Source organism: Leuresthes tenuis, unplaced genomic scaffold, assembly GCF_036924035.1.
Source record: "Leuresthes tenuis unplaced genomic scaffold, fLeuTen1.0.hap1 SCAF_3, whole genome shotgun sequence".
NCBI lineage: Eukaryota > Metazoa > Chordata > Actinopteri > Atheriniformes > Atherinopsidae > Leuresthes > Leuresthes tenuis.
Genome location: NW_027325357.1, coordinates 27,843,791 through 27,864,819, shown reverse-complemented (window position 1 = coordinate 27,864,819; position 21,029 = coordinate 27,843,791). Strand labels below are relative to the sequence as shown.

General features: G+C 40.9%; 1 protein-coding gene across 11 annotated transcripts in view; it reads left to right on the top strand.

The window, feature by feature from the left end:
- LOC140303899 (band 4.1-like protein 1) overlaps positions 1-21,029 on the top strand; it is a 92,911-nt gene that overhangs the window by 66,006 nt on the left and 5,876 nt on the right. For 3 of the 11 annotated variants that reach the window (XM_072382872.1, XM_072382870.1, XM_072382873.1), the window contains 7 exons: positions 882-1,031; positions 2,077-2,163; positions 6,169-6,219; positions 7,198-7,557; positions 7,939-8,067; positions 15,645-15,704; positions 18,767-18,862. In XM_072382872.1, the coding sequence (XP_072238973.1) occupies positions 882-1,031; positions 2,077-2,163; positions 6,169-6,219; positions 7,198-7,557; positions 7,939-8,067; positions 15,645-15,704; positions 18,767-18,862 (933 nt within the window). The other 8 variants (XM_072382871.1, XM_072382874.1, XM_072382876.1 and 5 more) reach the window with 8 other exon arrangements.

The window sequence follows — 21,029 nt, the reverse complement described above, 5'->3', positions numbered from 1 at the left end:
TGTAGTAGGAAGGCTGAGCAGACTAAAGGTTCCAGAAGAATCATGTGGGTATCTTTCAGAATTACTGCATGAAATTCCTTCTTTGATGTCTGTTTTTCCCTGAACAGTGTTTTTATGTTCAGCCTTTGAGTAAATGTTAAAACAAAAAAAAAGAAACAAGTTATGCATTTAAGGGAATGTCATTTGAAAGGACCTCACTTTGGGATTTATTTTTGTCTCACCCCAAAGAACAAACAAAGAAAAGAAAAATGACTTTGTCTCCATAACAGCCACAAAGAAGAGGACGAACAACCACAGCCAGAAAAACCTGCGTCAGTGTCCACTGTAACACTTCACTACTGTTCAAAGACAGACCCGAAAAAACATGTCAGCCTTCCCTTGAATGTGTAATGTAACTTTAGAGCTATCAGTAAAATGGAGTTCGGAAGCCTACTGCAGCTCTGAATGTCAGCATCCTAAGATGTATTGAACTGCAGTGTGTGGTGAGCTGATTCATTTCCACCACTGACGCATTAAAAAAAATGGGGAAAAAATGCCCCAAAAAAACTAATTAGAAACAAACAAATTACTGGATGTTTCACATTCATTTCATCATTCATCAACTGCTGCAGCTTGAGCTTTGATTATAGCATTCATTTGTATTTCAAAAACCTAGTCAGCTGTAACTGTGGTTGTTTTTGCCTTTCTTTGAGCTTCAGAAGTAAATAGTAAAATGTAATGGTAATTCATTCTTAATATAAGACATAAGACCGAATGTCAGTGTGTGCAGCATTGTCCTAGAGCCAACCTGTGCAGATATCCTATTGAGCCCTACTGTTGAGGAGCACGTCGATGTCCTGCTAATTCTTTTTCTGTCTGGTTTTCCTTCTGTTCTCGTCCAGTTTCTGGATAAGTCACAGGACGTCTTACTGAAGCACCAAGCCAGCATCAATGAGCTGAAGAGAGCCCTGAGGGAGCCCAACAGCAAGCTAATGAACCGTGAGCCGCGTCTGTCAGCAAGCTCCCCGACTGAAACACCAGAGAAGAAGGCTGTGAGTAGGGCCGGTTGAAGGGGGGGGTTTCAGGGTGAGGTCAGTATCTCTCTGACATTTGGCATTCCATAAAAGGTCATAAATATTCCCATATGGACACAGTCAAGTTGGCAAAACTGGCTGAGTTTGTCAGAATGTTTTTATCTGGATGCACTTCACATGTTTTAGCCAGATGATACTGCGTAAAAAAAACAGGTAAACAGGTAAACAAGGTGGTTCTGGTTTTTCATACAGGCATTTCAAACAGGTTTCTCCTGTCCAAAGGTATTTCTGTCAGAATTCTGGAATCTGTTTTAACACGTGTGTTTCAAAAAGCGCATTCTGTCTTTCTCAGGCGTTCAGTTCTATATCTCAAGGATACTTGAGGATGACAGACAAGCAGCTCTGAAAAAGCAGCTTGAGATTTACCCAATTTGAGGCATTTGAAAAGCAATCATCAGTCATTTTTGTTTTCTTTGAATAGTACTGACAATGGCTTCTATCAAGTCTTGATCTTATTCTGGTAACTGAAAGATGAGACCGGACCCTTCAGATCCGGTAGTTATTCTCTTTGCCTGTACTTCAGATGCCCTCCGGCAATATATAAATGGCTGTCTTGCACAATCAGATTAAGTCCATAGAATGTCAAACGTTGTTTGCGGTAGAAAATGTAATCTCTTGTGCCTCATTCCAGAGGAGTGGGGCTCTAATTCTGTATAACTGACAGTCAACATTATACATGACTCTTTCCAAGAGATTCAGACAAATGTCAGCTCTTTGATGTAGTTACTGAAAAAATTATTTGCCTTGCAAATGCACGCTGATTTGGTCATGTGGTTTCAACGTCTGTTAGGTACAAGAGACGCTGTGTTTTTACTTTGAAGCTACGTTTTTACACAGTAACTCAATTAAGCCATGTTTGCACTGGTTCTTCCTGCCTTTTCTGATTTCTTCTCTTTGCATGAAATTGTTTATCTTACTAATTCACTCGCTAATTTTGGGTCTGAGCTCTAATGGCTGTTCTTCCTTCTCTCTTAAACTCTCTCCTCTGCTGCGTGTCGGCCAGTTGGTGGGCCGAGTAGTGGGAAAGGACCCTGTTAACAGCCTGTCTGTTGAGGGTTTCGTCCAGAAGACTCTGGTGACTTCACCTGAGGTTGCACATCCTTCTCTGTTCCTTTTATCAGAATACAGTCTTTTATCTATTCAGTACACCTCCAAACATGTAAAGCTATTCTTATGTTTTCATTTAAAAACCCCAAACTGAACAAATAATTACTATGTATACTAAAACTTTATTATATACCAGCTGTGCATTTGTCTCCCTTTACTGGGGATAGAAATCGTTGAGTAGATTTAATCATTTTTAGCAGCTGTGCTTAGCATGTCTAATTGTGTTTGATCTACACCAACATGTAGGGCTCTGAGGAGTGGGTATTGATTGAAAAACAACAACCATATCAACAAGACCATGACTGGAAGGCAGAAGACAAGAACAAATTTCTCACATCTGATTCCTTGTGGGAGAAAAAGGAGCTGGAAAAAGAGATAGATATTACCAAGATGATGCATAAAGAGGTAACAGGGTATGACAGGAAAGAAATGAAAAGCCATAGTGATGAATTTCCCACAAAAGTCCCCAGAGAGGTGGATGTGTGCTCTGAGACTCGGCCTTCTGTGGTTCAGCTATCTGAGAATGCAGAGCCGTGCCTAGACAAATGTAAACCGTCTCAAGCCTCAGACCCCGAGGCAAACAGTGATGTGACCCCGGGCTCACGCCAGATAAAGGAAAGGGTGGCTTCTAAATCAAAAAAGAAGAGGAGACCCCAAAGCCTAAACCTGGGAATGCCTGCAGAACTCATCAACAGGAAAGCAGGGAGCGACTCTTCTGGAGAGGAATATGAAGGCTCCGACTCAGACAACAGTTCAGAGAAAAGGTCCAAACCAGGAAATAATCGGGATTCACCTCCGGTTGTCATGATAGCAGATGATCAGGGATTAGAAAAGGATCAGTTAGTCAGGGTCTATAAAGACAGCAAACAAGAAGATTTACCAGCAGGGGATAGCAGGGAGGTCTCCAGTCAAGGAACAGAGCAGGTAAAGAGAAAAGGGAACCAGGCTGGGATGGCAGATATTGATTTGGGCTCATTGAACGGACCTGGGAAGATGGAACATGATTGTTCATTATCCGGTGCTAAAGGGGAGAGTGTGATGAAGGTACGAGGTAAGGGCCTTATTGACAACAAAGAACTAGCAGAGGTAAAACTTCGACAAGTCAGAACACATGAGAGAAAGGTCAGTAGTTCTGGCGCTGAGGACTTGGAGGGTTTCTTGGGCGACAGAGGCCAGAGGACATCTCTCCATCGACTGTCAGGCAGCAGCTACCAGTCAGAAATCACCAGAATTGTTCCTCTCAAGCCAGAGCGTTCAAAGAGTGTAACATGTAAGGATGAAAGGGACCGGACGGGGCAGGAAGAGCCCACACGTGTCATCAGAAGAGAATATCGCTGGTCGGTTGGCTCTCCGGAGGAATCTTCAGACTGGACTGATGCCCCCACCTTCCATCCAGCATGCCCTGCAGATGCAGAGGGTCTCGGTAAACCTGAACATCAAGATGACAGTCTCCAGTCCGGAGGAGGGTCTACAGAGAATCAGCCGTTTGGCTCAAAGATTTCGGCACTTCCCAAAATGGCTCCCCCAGCTCCGCCAGTGAAAACACAGAAGGCCAGGGAGTCTGGACTAATACTGCGAAACAGCCGAAATGCAGGCAGGGAGCCGAGCCTGGACGCAGCCAAGAAGAGACACTCGGTAACTGCGCTTGGCATCTGCTTTTAAGTCATTGGAAATAAAGCATGAGCTACAGACAGACTCGCACGTTTTTCTTTTTTTCTGAGTTTTCAGTGACTCAAAACATTCATCCATCTTACTTGTCCGTGTCTATTTGAGGAGCAGGCGGAGTGGTACTTCAGCTCTGTCTAGTGGCAAAAATCAGCCACAAAGTTCAAACATTTTCCCACACGGCAGCCCAATGTATTCCTCCCCATTGCCCTCAACATGTACCAAACTGTCTGGCAAATCTGTACTGGCTGTGAAATTTTGAAAAGACAAAAATCCGTATCTCACGTTTTGGATGTTGGCTCGTCTTTGTCTTTTCTAAGCTAAAAGTTTTAGATTTCCCTCCAGCTCACATCGTTCATTGGAAAGGACAGAAAGACTCGCACATTGTCACTCTCTTTGTGCTTTTTGCACATCTCAATGTTATTTTTAAATCTGACATACAAAAACATGTATTGAATAAGAATATTCCAAATGAAATCACTCATTTGAGGAAAAAAAGGCGAATTGCGCCGTCGGCTTTTTGAGCCATTATCTTTAAAAATATGTGATGAATGGAGCATAGACTTGTGCAGAAATGCTTCAGAAACTATCCCAAAGATTTCCAAGAAATAAAAGCTGAATCTACAAAATATTCCTGATCGTTCACGTGTGAAAGTAAATCATACTGCAGATCAGGTCAATTATTTTCTTCAACCTCAGCTGAATTAAAAGCAAAGTGGTGATACAAGCACTCCGACTCCTCCAGCAGGCAGTGAGCAGCCAGAAACCACAGCTCAGTGCCCGACAGTCAGATTTGCTGCTTTCATTTCACTGCTGGTATCATTGGGAACTTGCACGTATTTGGCACTGGAATGAAAGGAATTGGAAGTGAATAGACATGACAGCTTTCATCATTTCCCACCTTTTCATCTGAGTCGAGCTCTTGCATATTGGATTAAACAGGCATGAGAGGAGGTGTTGCGTAGCTCTTGGTGTGTGTGACAATCATATCAGGATCTGATTGAACTCTGGGAGTGCGGGAAAATGATAGGTCATTATGACATAAGTTTGAAATACATCCAGACACCCTTCACTGGATGTTTGATTTATTTGTTTTTTTTCCCTGCGAGCAGTCAAATATTTCTTAGTTTAAAATTGAAATTCAAAGTGCATAGAGTTGCAACCAACCTAATCTTCTGAGAAAATACCGGTTGATTGTTTAAATACGTTGAAATGACCAAGTTTTAATAAATGTTCAGTTTTCAGAAAAGGTGTAGTGTTGTTTGCTGTTAGGGTTTGGAATTAAGTTGTTTTTTACAAGGTGATCTCATGACATATCGTAAAATACGGAAGGTCGCTACATTTCCCTTCCTCAGTTCTCTACTGCCATAAAGCTCCCGTTTCACCACTGAGGATGTTCCCGCTGATTCAAATCCTGTTCGGCACCTATATATTATTTTCACTTTTCCACTTCCGTACTCACTTGGACATGGACTTGTACATATATTTTTGTAACTTGTATCACAAGTGCAAATCAAATCTATGTATTAGCATGTACGGACAAAATCTGTAAGTGGGCATCAAATATATGAGTACAAATGTCATTTGCACTAATTTCTAACTGAAAATACAAGTTCAAAGCTTTTTTTTCCACCGTTTAAACACAGTTTACTCCCGTTTTATCATGTGAGAAAGAAGCGCTACTCGCCCCCACATAATATACGTCTATGGCTGCATATCTCTGTATACTGCATTCTAATCTTGATGTCACCAACAATCAACCAGCAGTTTTCCAGAAAGGTCATGTTGGTTGCAGCTCTTTATCTCAGTGGCAGCTGTCGAAAAAGGCACTTATCACACAAACTGCATGATTCGTTCCACCTCTGCTACTGACAAAAGAGGGCTGTAGATGTCTTTGTTTCAGTAGGCTCACCTTTTCTCTGTCCTCCAAATCGTGTTGCTGTATGCTTTGCTAATAAGAAGTAGTGCTTGAAATTTGTGCCCAAATCCATTTAAACCCCGACTGGCTTAAACTGGGTCTGGCTGAATTTCTCACCTAAACTTGGGTTTAAATTATACAAAAAAATGTGAAAAATACTGAATTGTATTATTATTAGCGTTGCACTTGGAGTGATTAGCTTTACTAAACTTGGACTCTCAATTCTGTTCAGTACACCAGGTTCCCAGTTTAGGTTTGCACTGACATGTTTTGTGAGTTTGACTTTTCAGGCTGCAGTGAAGTGCTGCTGTTAGGATTTCTGTGTGTGGTGGCCTGTCAGTCCCTTTTCAGCCTGTGCTAACCTCTCCATGCTCTCTCTGCTCCTTCCTCTGCTTCCCCCTGCAGGAGCCTGTCTCCACTCCTGCCATATATGAGGAGCCGTTTGCTGATTTCAAGGTTATCTATTTATAAACCCTTCTTAAGCCCACCTCTGTATGCTCACCCATCACCTCCTTTTCCTTCTGCATCTCCCAGGGCTAATATGCATGCTTACTAACTGACTGCAGCTGCTTCTTCTGGTTTAAAAAAAAAAACAAGTGAAAAAAAATGTCTGAGTCTGATACCACAGAAGCTGTTATAATTAAATAATTCCAGAAATATTTGGCCTTTGAGCCTTTGTTATGTGATGTATTTTGAGACCATAAGGCTAATTTTCATTAAACTTGACAATTATTTTGGAACTAATTGATGATTTGAACCACGACCCATCCTTGTTGGAAGGAGTTCATCCGGAAAACACTGTAAATAATTCATTTTGTTCTTGTGTATGTCAGCTAATGAAAGAATTTACACATTACAGAATCAAGTTGTTGTTGCCTCTTGAAATACTTTATATATCATATTTTGACCATTTACAGGCCCCTTTTTCTGTAATTTGGTTCAATTTCTACCTGGTTATCCTTTAATATTACTTATGGAATTACTTCAGGAAATAACTGATATATTTTCAGTTTATTTTCAGTTTAAATAGATTTAACAAATAGTATTAATCAACACCTGAGATGGCTTCCAGACACAGAGATTTCAAAGTGTAGTTTCTGTGACTTTGTTTTGTTCTTTTAAAATCACAGTTTTCACATTAGATATACATCTTTATCTTAATACTTTGATAATGTAATGTTGTTCAAACCCTTTTCATCATCTTTAAGGTTTTTTTTGTGTCTATCTTCCTGCACGTCTTAGTTGTTTTAACTGTATCTTCAGTATATAATACATGTACAATGACTTTGATTTGGGATCCTTTATCAGTCACATCATACACACCTGCTGCACATAAAGGATAAACTCCCATCCCTCTCCATTCCATCGCCATCATCCAGTTCACCGTGGTTACAAAATAACAGAGAAGCGATCCTTTGTCTGTTCATGCACCAGAAGGAGCTTGGGGAGAGGAAGCCTCTGCCGAGCACAGCCTCAGAGGAGGAGCAGGAGCGGGACACTGTGGCCTCCATGAGGGAAAGCCACCTGGGCATCGAGCGCAAGTGCTCCAGCATGACGGTCAGCTCCACATCCAGCCTGGAGGCGGAGGTGGACTTTACCGTCATCACGGACCTCCACTCTGGGGTGGAGGACTTTTCTAAGTGCATGTCAGAGCTGGGAGAAAGGGAGCGGCAGCCAGAGGTGGGACGGGAGGACTTTGAGGAGACCTCAAGGTTCTACTCTGCTCGTCTAATGGGGTCCAGGGACAAGTTTCCCATGGAGGAGAAGCTTCCTGAGGAGGGAGCTCATCATGAGGTAGACTGATGAATATATTCATCCTTCATCATCATCACCCCCTGGATTCACCCTGGCTGGCTGGAAATGGTGCAATAATCCCCTGCTGTTTTTTTTCTTTGTGTCTTGGACCAATTCCTGCTGTTTAAACAGTCTTACATTTTTTCATGTTTAGTTTTCTTTGTGTGCCTTTTTGTTTCCTTTTGTCTTTTGTTTATGTAAGCGTTTCTCTCCAATTCCCCATAATTTGCTGCTGTTATCATCATTGCAAGCAGTTTAATAAAAACTCATTTCACAGTCTGTTCCTTGAAGTTGACAGTTTTCATTTGCTTTGTTATAAAAAAAGAAGAGGACATTACTCACTCCACCTTGACGTACGTGTACTGTTTGTGTTTCGCACAGCCTCCTGTTGCAAAGAAGGACCCCAATGCAGTGAACGTAGCTCACAAGCTGAAGAGGGCCGACACCATCTCCGAGACACACACAAATGGATCAGAAGTCCACCCCAATATCATGGATGTCTCACCACAGGTAAATAACAAAATGAAACTTAATGCATTGCAGATCTTTTGGAATACTAAACAAATAGGTTTACAGAAATAATGTTATTAGAAACAGCCAATCTATTCTAGAAATTAAAAAGCAGCATAACCAAGAGCCTAGCAACAGAGAACCCCTTTATGCTTACCCCTACACATGCAGCCAATGAAGCCACTTGGAAAATTAAGTCCATGCACCACTCAAAGACTCTCAAACTGCCACTCCAAGGCCAGTGAGGGTGCAGAGGGGCAAAATAAGGGAAAGTTCATGTCTGTAATGAGAAAACCTGTATATTCACAAGGTTTGCACTGCAGGTACTCAAAAGTACGTCATACAACCCCATTTCCAAAAAAGAAAAAAATAATCTTACATTGCTTTGTTGCTTAATTCGTTTAACTCTTTGAAAGTAGTGTTGTCAGTTCTTTTTTTCATGTATTTTAATGAGGTCAGATCAGGGTACTTACAGATTTACTCACCAACTACGACAAATACAAAGGATTCATTACTATTCATGAAAATACAAGAATTAAAACTCCACCCAGACATGTTCACAAGTAATTTTTTCCAAGTCCAAGTCAAGTCTCAAGTCTCAAATGACTGAAATGAACGTTCTATCATTAGACACATGCCATTTGATCTAGATAAGACAGCATTGCTGTATGTTATTGCATGAAAGCATCTACTGTATTATCAATATAGGTAATATCATTATACACTGCAGGATCAAAATTGATCAGAGCATGGTCACTTAAGAGGGCTATTTCAATCCAATGTGAAGAAAAGCCATGAAAGCTTGTTTGAAGTATATAAATGTATTTGGAAATATGTGTGCTTGCTCTGCACCACAGGATACATTAACAGACATATTAATAACTGGCTGAGTAGCCTGAACTTCTCATGCACAATATTTTTCAGTGCAATTTCAGTGCATTTTTCAGTTTTTTCGACGGTGTCAACCTGAAATTTTATCAGGTGTCCCTGAAAAGTAGGCAATTTGAAAACAACAATTAGACTGATGTTACACTACATCCACATAGACTTGGCTTAGCAATTAATTTGGTAACTATTAACCTAGGCTACTTAACCAAAGTCCTTCCCAAATTTCACAGGCTGCTGCAGATAAATCAGCAACGCCGTGTAGTGAACAATGAAGCTATAATCTGCATATAGTTTACAACACTGTTTAATTTGATTAGTTTGCTAGCGGTACCTGTAGATATACGCTAAGTTTCCCTTTCACCTTACAAAGAGACTGACCTATCCTTGTTGTTGGCAACATTTATCCAACCTTCATTTATCCTGATAGCACACACTTTGCAAGTGGCCGTTCGCTCGTTAGCTGTCTGCGTGAACGCTTTATAACCAAATGTGACAGCCCATCTCTGGCTCCGTCATGGAAGTGTATTGATGTTACAATATTGTTCTGTACCGTTCCTAAATATAACACTGAATGCAGGACTTTTTTTTGACAGATTTCTATTCATTTATTTGTTTCCAAAAACCATGCATGTCAGGTTAATTGGTGACTCGAAATTATCCCTAGGAGTGAGTGTGAGTGTGCATGGTTGTTTGTCTCGTTTGTCTCTGTGTGGCCCTGTGATGGACTGGCGACCTGTCCAGGGTGTACCCCGCCTTTCATTTTTTTTAGAAAATGGATGGATGGATTATTTGTTTACTTTAATTTTGTGAATTGAACTGCTCTTCCCTTCTCCTCATGCTCCAGCAGTCAGCTCTTAGCCATTTTCAGGGTACTGCTCCACACTGCTCAAATCCTGATTTTATAATCATATCATCATCTGACACAATACCGATAATGGCTTGGCTGCAGTGTTCACATGTTAAAGAATCATTCAAAGAGATCAACAGCACATCCTCACGTTTTCTTTCTCACAATACAGCACTTCTGTCCATTTGTGACATACACAGTCATGGGGTTGTTCTGTTGCAGCAGACCAGCCAAAAGTGAATGAAGAAGCTGTCAGTGAAACTAGCTTTGCACAAACTGAAAAAAGGGGACACAAACTTGGCTAAATCAATCTACCAGCCCTTTTAAAACTTCCAGAAAAAAAGTTTTACCTCGTTAACCGAAAATATAAAAACCAAACTCCATAGCTCTTATTTCAAGTCATTCCTTTGCCATACAACAGAACTCCCCAGAGACAACAGTGACTGACTGCAACCTTCTAGTTTAAGAAGGTGCACCTTGAACAAGTCTTTTTTCTTGTCTGAATCAGCTTCTGACTGTAACTTCTCATAAGTCCAACATGCAGCGCTTTTCACTGAGCGCTGTGCAGGAACCTGACAAAGTAGTGTGGAATAAAAGGAAGAAAAAGGTTTGAGGAGTAGACTTGTGTTTTTTTTTAAGATTCACTTTTTTTTTCCTATTGTGAATTTGCATAATTTTGGGTTTACCATCTGGTCATGTACTGTGTCATCATTTCTACATTAATGCTAATATAAGAGGCTCTTAACTAATAAAAAGCGTAAACAAGAACAACATGCAGCATTAAAGGATCAGTTCCATTAGTCATACCAAACAGATCTGCAATGTGAATGCATATTTGTTGTAGAGCTCTGGGGTTTGGTTTGGAGGTAATAACTTTTTCAGTAGGTTTTAGTGGCATGACTTCTGTATTCCCCAGACATGGATGACGTAATAGTATCATTAAGAGGTGATTAAAGTATTGACAGAGTATTAATGAGAATGATGAAAGCAGGTGTGACTCCCATTCATCTCCGGAAGCAGAGATTTGAGAGCGGGCTGGCTGTCCCTCAGGTGCCTTATTAAAATGTAATCATGGCTGGGCTCTTTAGCCATTCAGCTAATGGTGTGGATGAACTCAGGAAATGATGTAGGAAAAGTGCCTTTGAAGTGCCAGATCAGTGTTGAGTCAGAATTTCAAAGTTGTCAGAGTAAGCCTCAGCAGTGTGTGTTGAGTGTGTGTTTATCTGCTGCAAATTGAGGATGACATCATCTGTAGGCAGATAAAGATCTGCAGCAGCAACATTGTACAGCCACCAGAGGGAGACACGTCATGCCTGCTGAGTCTCAACGACAGCACAAAGGCTGGGCTGCTACTCTGCCAGTTCTCTGCATGCCACTGACAGAGTTTACATCAGGGCAGCATTGTCATTAGATTATTTGCCTTTGCTAACAGTTATCAGGCAGTCAGTGGTGGTTGGTGGTTGAAGCAAGGTGTGAAGCATTAAAATGATGCATCCCATTAAGCTGGAATGACCTCATCATTCTCCCCTGGTGCAAAATTTCTGAAATAACAGATTATTACCAATTACTTTAAGTTAAGTACAGCACTAGATTGTAAACACAGAAATACTTGTGCTTTGAAATAATTCCTTCACCTCAATCGTATTACAAGGAAGATTCTGTTGTCTTTACTGTACTTCATTTATCTGACAGTTTTAGTCACTAGTTACTTTTGAAAACAAGATTTGGACCTAAAGAATGTACAAAGGTTACAAAATATGGTGCAATTTGTTAAAGACTTTATCTCATGTAGAATTAGAGCTGAAATAGTTGGTTTTATTTCACCTTATAAGACACTATCTTTGATAGGTGAAGTTGCTGCCATTTCTATTATCACTTTTGCTCAGGTACAGATTTAGACAAATCAAACATTGTGATTAGGTCTCTCTGAGCTTAAAGATTATTTTCTGAGATCCTGAATCAATCGACTGAGAACACGATCAGAAAAATATTAACCATAAGTTTCAACCTGACAGCTATAATAATGAGAATGAGCTCCACCTTCATTTGTTCGAATGGGATATTGCTTCATTACATTGCCATTAGACATGTTTTATATAATGATATAAATGTACTAATGTAAGAGTCACAGTGATCAGTTTTTACTGTATAACATATAAAGGAGTCATTTCAGTACTTTTTTTCAGAAAAGCCTATAAATACTTTAGACAAATTTAGATTTAAAGCAACACTAAAGAGAATTTTTTTTTCACATCAACTCTTTCAACTGCTGTCTAAATGTAGCGCCCACAATCAGAAAGTGAATGTGAAAGGGAAAACAATTTTCTGCCAAAGATCAGGTCTTTCGAAATAATGTGCTCTGGTAACATAGTAGGGGGAAAGAATGAGATGTTTGTTAACAGTAACAGTTCAAAGAGCCATTTTAGGAGGAGACCCTCCAACTGTGAGGTACAGTGGTGGAAATATAATGGAAAAGGCCATCTGTCCAGGAGTTCAAGTTTAGTAGGAAGTGCACTTCTCAACAAGATAGTGTAAGTAAGTAAGTAAGCTTTATTTGTACAGCGCCCTTCACAGGCCAGGGTCACAAAGCACTTTACAGTTACAACAGAGCAATATACAGGAAATACATACAATTTTAAATTTAAAAGGCCATGACAACTCAGTAACAATCATATCAGCCCCAAGACAACTAAGCAAAAAAAAAAAAGGTCTTAAGTTGTCTTTTAAATGAGTCAACAGACTCCATCAAACGCAGAGAGAGCGGAAGATCGTTCTGAAGCCTGGGAGCAAAAGCTTGGAAGGATCGGTCTCCTCTGGTCCGGAAGCGAGTGCGTGACACCATAAGTAAATTCTGATCCACAGACCTCAGATCCTGAGCTGGGGTGTAAGGCTGGATCAGATGATGTAGGGTGGAGCCTGACCATGTAATGCTCTGAAGGTTAAAACCAGAATTTAAAATTTATCCTAGAGGAAACTGGCAGCCAATGAAGGGCTTTAAGAGTAGGGGTTATGTGAGTCCTCCTATTAGAGCCGGTCAGAATTCTCGCTGCAGAGTTTTGCACTAACTGCAGGCAAGACAGCTCTTTCTTGCTTAGACATAAAAACAAACTATTAAAATAGTCTAAACGTGAAGACACAAAGGCATGGATTATCAGCTCTAAATCATTTTGTGACATCATTGTTCTGAGTTTGGAGATTTTCCTCAGTTGAAAACAGCAATTTATGGTGAGCTGTTTACATGTTGTACTAATGACATGTCTTTGTCAAACACAACACCCAGGTTTCTTAGGCTCGGTTTCACAGACTGGCCCAAGTCACCCAAGTACTGGTTAATCCCTGGAATGGAGTCATCAGGGGCAATAACCAATGTTTCTGTTTTGTCCACATTTAACTGTAAGGTGTTATCACTTAGCCATTGTTTTATCTCCACTAAGCAATTTACTAAGGATTTTAGCCTCTGGAGCTCAGTTGGCTTGAAAGAGCAGTAAAGCTGGATATCATCAGCAAATATATGGTAGGAAACATCTGAAAATCTCTGGATGATTTTTCCCAAAGGAATCATATACAACAAGAATAATACAGGACCCAAAACAGAACCTTGAGGGACTCCACACAACAATTCTGATGACAAACACCTTATTTGGTTAGCTGAAACACTAAAGCTCAGCCCAGAAAGGTATGACGAGAACCAGTGCAGAACTGAACCTGACAGTCCTACTTCATCCCTCAGTCTTTTCAGCAGGATTTGGTGGTCGATGGTGTCGAAGGCTGAGGACAGATGTAAGAGAACTAGAACAGTGCATTTTCCTGAATCAGTAGACATCATAATGTCACTGGACACTTTCAGCAAGGCTGTCTCCGTAGAGTGATGTTTGCAAAAACCAGACTGAAATGTCTCATGGATGTTACTTTGATCCAGGAATAATGACAGCTGTTCAGAGACCACCTTCTCTAGGATCTTGGACAAGAGTGATAGCTTTGAAATAGGCCTGAAATTACTGAGGCCAGCCGGGTCTAAGCCTGTCTTTTTAAGTAAAGGCTCCACTATGGCATGCTTAAATGTACTGGGAAACACACCTGTAGAATGAGAGAGGTTTACCATTTCGGTTACCCAGAGGCCAATTACATCAAACACTTTCACAAAGAGCCTACACAGAAGGACGTCGGATGAGCAGGAGGAGGGTTTCATCTTGGTCACCAGTGCCGAGATATCAGCAAGAGTCACAGACTTAAATGAGGACCACAAGCTGGAGACAGGCTCAATGACAGCAGGGGTTCCACACAAAGGGGGAGGGATTTTCTCCTTTATCATGTTAATTTTGTCAATAAAAAATCTCAACAATGCATTTCTGTCAGCTTCCCAAAAAACAGGAGTAACTGGCGCAGCAGGACATACAAGAGAATTAATTGTGTCAAACAACACTGGTGTTTTTCTTATTTACTGTTACCTGTTGACGAATATAGTCAGATCTGGCATTTTCCATCATCTTATTGTATGAGGACACAAGATCCGTGAGATAAAGTCTGTGCACCTCAAGGTTAGTGGATTTCCACAGATGTTCAGTCTTTCGACATAGTCTCTTCAGACTCAGGGTATCTTCATTTGCCCAAGGGCACACTTTTTTCTGTATTGACAAGTTTGATTTAACAGGTGCCACCTGATCCAGAATTTTTACACTGTAATTGGTAAAACAGTGCATAAAATTGTCCACGTCGAGGCAATCCATGAACAAAAGAGGGTAAGCGCTCAGGTGGACATCCTGTACAGATACATTTGAAATGTCTAGGCCAAGGGTAAAAACTAAGTCTAAAATGTGGGCTTTTTGGTGTGTGGGCTCAGAAACATGTTGCTCAAAATTAAAAGCTTCAGTCAGTGTTAAGAGTTCCTTTGTGGAGCAAGATGAGCAGTCATCAACATGGTTAAAATCTCCAAGGATTAGAATAGGTTACAACTTTATTATGTAGGATAAAAAGTCACTAAAATCCTTCAAAAACACAGCAGCAGGTCCAGGAGGATGGTAGATTGACACACAATGGAATGGATTTGAAGAACCCACCTTGACCATCTGAGACTCAAATGAAGGGAATTCCAGGGTCTGAGTCACTTTGCATGCACAGCTGACCCTGTCTACAACGGCCAAAGCCCCCCCACGACGACAGGGGCGGGGCTTCCCGACAGCAGAGCAGCCAGCTGGACAAAGTTCAATAAGATGAATAAACTCTTCTAAATAGTGAGTCTCCAAATCCACCAAGAACAGGCTCCAAAAGAAGAAAAGGAAGGTTATTGAACCGTCAAGTCAAAGCCTAGATTTGAATCCCTTTTATATATATTGTATTGTATATATAACAGGTAATAAATACAAGGGAACATTGTGATATGTTGCTAGTAAAATGAATAATAAGGTGGAGTTGTGGCAGCTTCCAAAAGAAAAAAAAAGAAAAAATCAGCCCAGTCAGACATGCGATATTTTTCACTGCCGGTACAATGGTGAAGTTTGGTATGCAGCACGTATCACCTATGCCCATTAGGGATCTGGAACATAGCCTCACCCTCTGTCAGGACACTTGATCATTGATGAGGCTTAGCATTTTATGAAGAAGACCCAGTGTCCTGTGTACACATTGTGAAATACAGAGCATTCATAACATTGTTGAACTTGTTTTGGCTGTTAGCTTTTATCACAGTTTTGCTCTCAGCAGCATTTTTTTCTGGCACCGAAACCAAATTTCTTTGGGTAATATGAACATCATTTATTGCTTTTTTTTGTATGATTATCTGTTGTATTGTAGGAAGTGATAACAGACTGACAATGAGGACCATTTCTTTCTCTCTCTCTTTCAGAACTATGGAGTCGTCAGCCCTCAGGGGGCTCCCATTGCTGTTAAAGAAAATGGATCCCCTGTAAGTGTCTTTGTAGTGGAAATGCCTCATAGTGACTGTCTGTGAAGCCAATGTTCTGATGTGTTCTTTCTTTCTTGTGTTGACCTTTATTTGCCATCATCCTGAATGAGTGTTTAAACGAATAATGAATATGTGAGCCAAATGTTCACGGACTACACAGCCACAGTATTATTATCTGATGTCACGACAGTGACTCACTTTATGAATTTAGGCAGATAAATGGTACTGCCACTGTTTGACTAACTGATTTCTCTGAATATTTAATCTGTTGTTGAGCAAATGTGTCTTGTAACTGCCCTTTTCCCGACCACAAACATAGAATTATATAAAACATGGAAGACATTTGATCCACAAGGGACTAAAACTAAGTTTCTTTGGGCTGATTTTACTCATAACCAAAGTGTATTAAAGATGAAGGCAGCCATGATGTCACAACTTGGTCTCTAAACTGATGTTTTTCACTTTGGACCAATGTAGACAGTTCATCATTTGCGACGAGGCCAAGTTGAAGCGAGGATGAAAAGTGATACTTGAAACCTGATTGTACTTTAAGAAAAAAATCTGACTTTTGTGACTTGATATATACTGTATGTAGTTATGGAATTTGTGGGCTTCACGGTGGTGTGGCAGTTAGCACTGTTGCATCACAGCAGGAGGGTTCCTGGTACTAATCTCAGCTGGGTACCAAGTTCTCCGGCTTCCTCTGAAAGTACAAAAATATGCATGTTAGTTTAACTGGTGGATCTGAGTTAAACCTTGAAATAAGGATCTCGTTAGTAACTGTGATAGAACGGTGATCTGTCCCAGGCTGCCTGCTGACAGCTATGACAGGCCTCAGCCCACTGAGGGTATAGAAAATGGATGGATGGATAAAGTTTGGGACCAGAAGTGATAGAATTTTGAATAAGAGTCTGTAGGAGTAAGTTTTTGAGTTAGCGATAGCAACCATAAGACACTTCCTTGTTGGCTTTCACTTTTAAAGGCAGCCACACTGTGCGATTTCGTAGTTCACTACAAGCTACACAGTGTACACACGCTGTATGCTGATACTTGCTAAATTGAAACAGGCTGCCACTAGAGGTGCACGATACCCACGGTACCCCGCGGTCCCAAATCGTTACGGTTCCTACTATACTAGAAATTCTACACGATGGTACTACGGTACTAACGTGCCAGTTTCCGCAACACAGGGGCCGCCTCGACCATCCGCTTGCTACTCCCTTGTAAACAAACCCACACGGCAACCACTGCCACCGAACTACACGACTGCTGAATGATTGGCTGTTTGCCTGTTACTAGTGGCCTCCGGGATATGATAGGCTGTTTCCGCATGCTGGGTCCGCCCATCTGTTAGCTGATTGGCTGTTCGTGTGCTAGAACGAACTCCATGTAGACAGCTCCGTTTCGATAGAAATTCGCCTCAAAGCTGAAGTTCTGTCTCGCCCAGACGTACGCAGACGCGTCATAAACACGACAACACACACTCACCATGGCAGAAGCACCGGACCCGAGCGGCGAGTCTGCCGCAGGGTGCTGGTGGCACTACTAAAAACAAACCCCAAAAGCCACATTTGGAACTATTTTGGGTTTAAACGAGGCACAGACGGTAAAGCAATAGATGATGACCGTCCACAGTGCAGGCGCTGCCACCGAGCTATAGGAGCCAAAGGAGGCAACACATCAACCTCATAAAACACACGCAATATCGTCACCCACATTTATATGTGGAATACCAGGTTAGTATTTCCTGTTTATTTTCTAATTGGCTAATATTAGGCTATATGCTCCGTGTACAGGCTGAAGAATGAAGAGTTAAAAGATGTCAAAGCACCTAGAAAATACATAAAAATATAGTTTTCACAAGGAATCAATTCCTGTTTATTGTATTTTGTCCTCTATGGTTTATTATGTTGGAGAAGAAACATTACTGTCTAATAGATTTTTTAAAAAGACAGTGGATTTGTTATCCTAAGTCTATTATTTATATTAGTATTATGTTTATCCTGCACATAACATATGTAATTAATAAGTATTTATAACTTGTACAAATACATTGCAGTTCATAAAAATAATAATAATAAAAAAAGGCTGCAGTATCGCGATAATACCCGGAACCGTGATACTTTGTCTGGTATAGTATCGTGGTTACTTATTTTGGTATTGTGACTCTAGCTGCGACTATGAAAAGCAACCGAGATTCTGAGCATTAACCCAATGCAATGTGAGTTTAATGACCTGTTAGAAAGAAAAAATGACCAACCCTCCACGCTGTGTCTTTCTTTGCACAGCCTATATGAGAATATATTACAATATAATGTAATAGTACAAGGCCACACCGTACAGACAAGGCTTCTCCCGTCTCATCTCAACCAGAGTTGCTTCTTAGTTTGAATTCCACGAGTGACTTTTGGTCATTTGGATTCCAGATCCACTGTTCGGGTTGGTTTTTGGTTTTCCCACAGCGGCGCCAGCATTGAACTGACCAACACGTCACCCCGTGCTACTCCTTTGGGCGTATTGGGAGATGCAGGTCGTGGCAGCAGTCACATTGCATCATGAGTTTGTCAGAAATTTGTCTTAGTTTATCTTTTATCTTATAAGCTCTCTTAATATTTAATATTAGACGTTTTTTTTCCACGACTAAAGATATCCTCTTTTAAATGTTTTATATGCAGTTTGTTTGGAAATGCTTCCCTGTCTGTTCTTGTTTCATAGGATGAGGGATGTTTTTGGCTCACATCATACTGATTAATTGTTGTGCCAGAGGTGCCCTCTACCACTGTGGTCCATCACCATTGCCCCATTAATTATCTTTGCTATCTGACATATTACAGGCCCAGTCGGCTGTCACTGTGATGCTCTGCTTTGCATCATGATGACTCTGTTTGCAGTGTGCGATCAGAGACCAATAAGAATCTGAAATTCTTCCCAGCGTTGCTCTACTAAGTTATTCTACTCTGATCTGTGACATTACACGCAGCGGCTGGAGCCCCTGTGACCGGCAGAACAGTGTATGTTGTGTGTGAGCATGTCTCCTTCTGTGTGTAATTAATGTGCTGTAGGTAAAAGCCAGCGCCCAGGGGAGGGAGTCTGTTGTGTCCCCACTGACCATAACAGCTGAAAGCGTCACCTCAGCAACCACAACGCAAGTTACCAAGGTAACACCGTATCTGTTTCCACAGTTACCGTTTTGTCACTGGAGCTTGTAGTCATTACCACAGGCAGTCTGTTTTGTGTGGTACAACAGTTAGGTCTGGTAAACAGTGACACTTTAAAACATTTTGAAATGCTTTTATAAAGAATATGTGCTTGAAGTGCAGACTTTCTTTCAAGGGTTAGGGTTTAGGAATAACATGCAGTACTCTCTCTGTCTAGAGGTCAAATCTTATTGGACAAACGTATGATCATGAATAGAATATTAAATCCTAATACTTTTATTCAAAATCCTTTGCCAGTAATGACTGCCTGAAGTCCTCTTCAGTTGTTTGTGGGTCTTTACTTTTGTCTTCAGGAAGTGAAATGCTGCTTTGTTGTCAGCTGATTAACTCTGGCATTGCAGAATCTTTCACTTTGTTATTTTTGAAAAACTCTTGGGGCCAGATGCACACAACTGTGTTTAGATTCTCGACTAAAACTGTGTGTCCACACAAAGGCAATATTGTGCGCACTCGTATTTTTTCCCCAGACTTAGAACGCTGCACATACTCATCTGGAAATGTCATCAGGAAACAAAACACACGCATAAACCTGATTTCGTCTCCCACTTTTAGCCATGAATGTACGCACAGACTCCCCTGATTTGTCATTTGCATATGGGGTCATCATTTGCACCACAACTTAGTAGACGTGAAAATGACAGCTACAGCAAGCGGGAGCAGTTTTACCGAATGCGAAACTCGTCCATGAGGCAGAGCTAAATGAAATCACTTTTACTTGGTGATTGCTGAAGAAAAGCTGTTAACAAAGTAAGAAGGTCAGCTCTGTATAAACCAGCAGCCAAAATGGAACACTAACGACTCCTGATTTATCTTCACACACTGCCTGGAAACCTAAGAGACAATGTTGTGCCAGAAAATTGTAGCAATCTCGAAATATTCATTCTCTTTTTGAGGTCTCTTTAAAGACGTCTTTCAGTGCCATTACACACAACACGTTGCTGCAGTTATTTATAGCACCCACAGTCACTGAAAATACGAATATACTGTGAAAACTGTTGATTCAATTAAATTTTATTGACATAGCACCAAATTACAACAAATGTCATCTCAGGGCACTGCAAAGATACAGTCCAATTCAAGCCACTTAGAATCCAATTCACTGTAATACATTCACAAACCAATGAATTCCAATTCATTCAATTCCAAATGAGTCCAAATTATACATACAAAGCCGGTTAATAAAAGTCGCCTCGCTAAGGAAACCAACAGATTGTATAGAAACTTCTCTCCAATCCAATCCTGAGCGTGCACGAGGTGACTGTGGAGAGAAACAACTCCCTTTTAACAGAAAGAAACCTCCGGCAGAAACAGACTCAGGAAGAGTGGCCACCGTAACACCAGGCCAGGGATACCTGCTCAGAAAGAGAAACACAAGTTAAAGACAACAATGGTGTCATAGAGAAACAAATGAGAAACATAATGATGGGAAACAAAAGCAGAAAACGTCACCATTGTACGAAGGAAACTCTGCAACATTGTTGCTTTTGCTTTATGGTAAATGATGTGGCCTCTTTTTCCATATCAGGGTTAAACTGCTACAAAAATGTGCAGACTCATGGTCAGAAGAATGTGTGAGGTGTGCACATTCTCACCACACATTGATTTCATGCAGCTTTTGTGTGTTGGCATTGTTTATGCATCTGGCCCCTGGTTGCTTGAAGAATAATCCAATCAACTTTGCTGCAGTTACCTGAATAAGAGCAGCTGCTTCTGTCTTCTGTTACATCATCGATAAACACTAGTCATGCAGTTCCACTGAAAGCCACGTATGTCTATTTCATCACACTGCCTCCATGTGTTAAACAGGTGATATTTAATCCTTCAGATCATGATCAGTTCTAAGCCTTCACCATACTGTCTTCTTCCTATTATTTTGGCTCAGGCAGATCTTAACTTTATCACTGAGGTTTATGAATAGTTTCCAGCTTGAGATAATCCTATATATTTGCTCCTCTGAAGAGTAAACCCTCCAGATGCAGCCTGAGGATGGCTGCATCTGGAGGGTTTACAGCAGCAGCATCCAAATGCAGCTGCCACAGTCTCAATTAAATCCTGAGATTTGACTTGTTTAGCCCTTTGAAACCTACCATAGTAGCTCCTAAGTCAG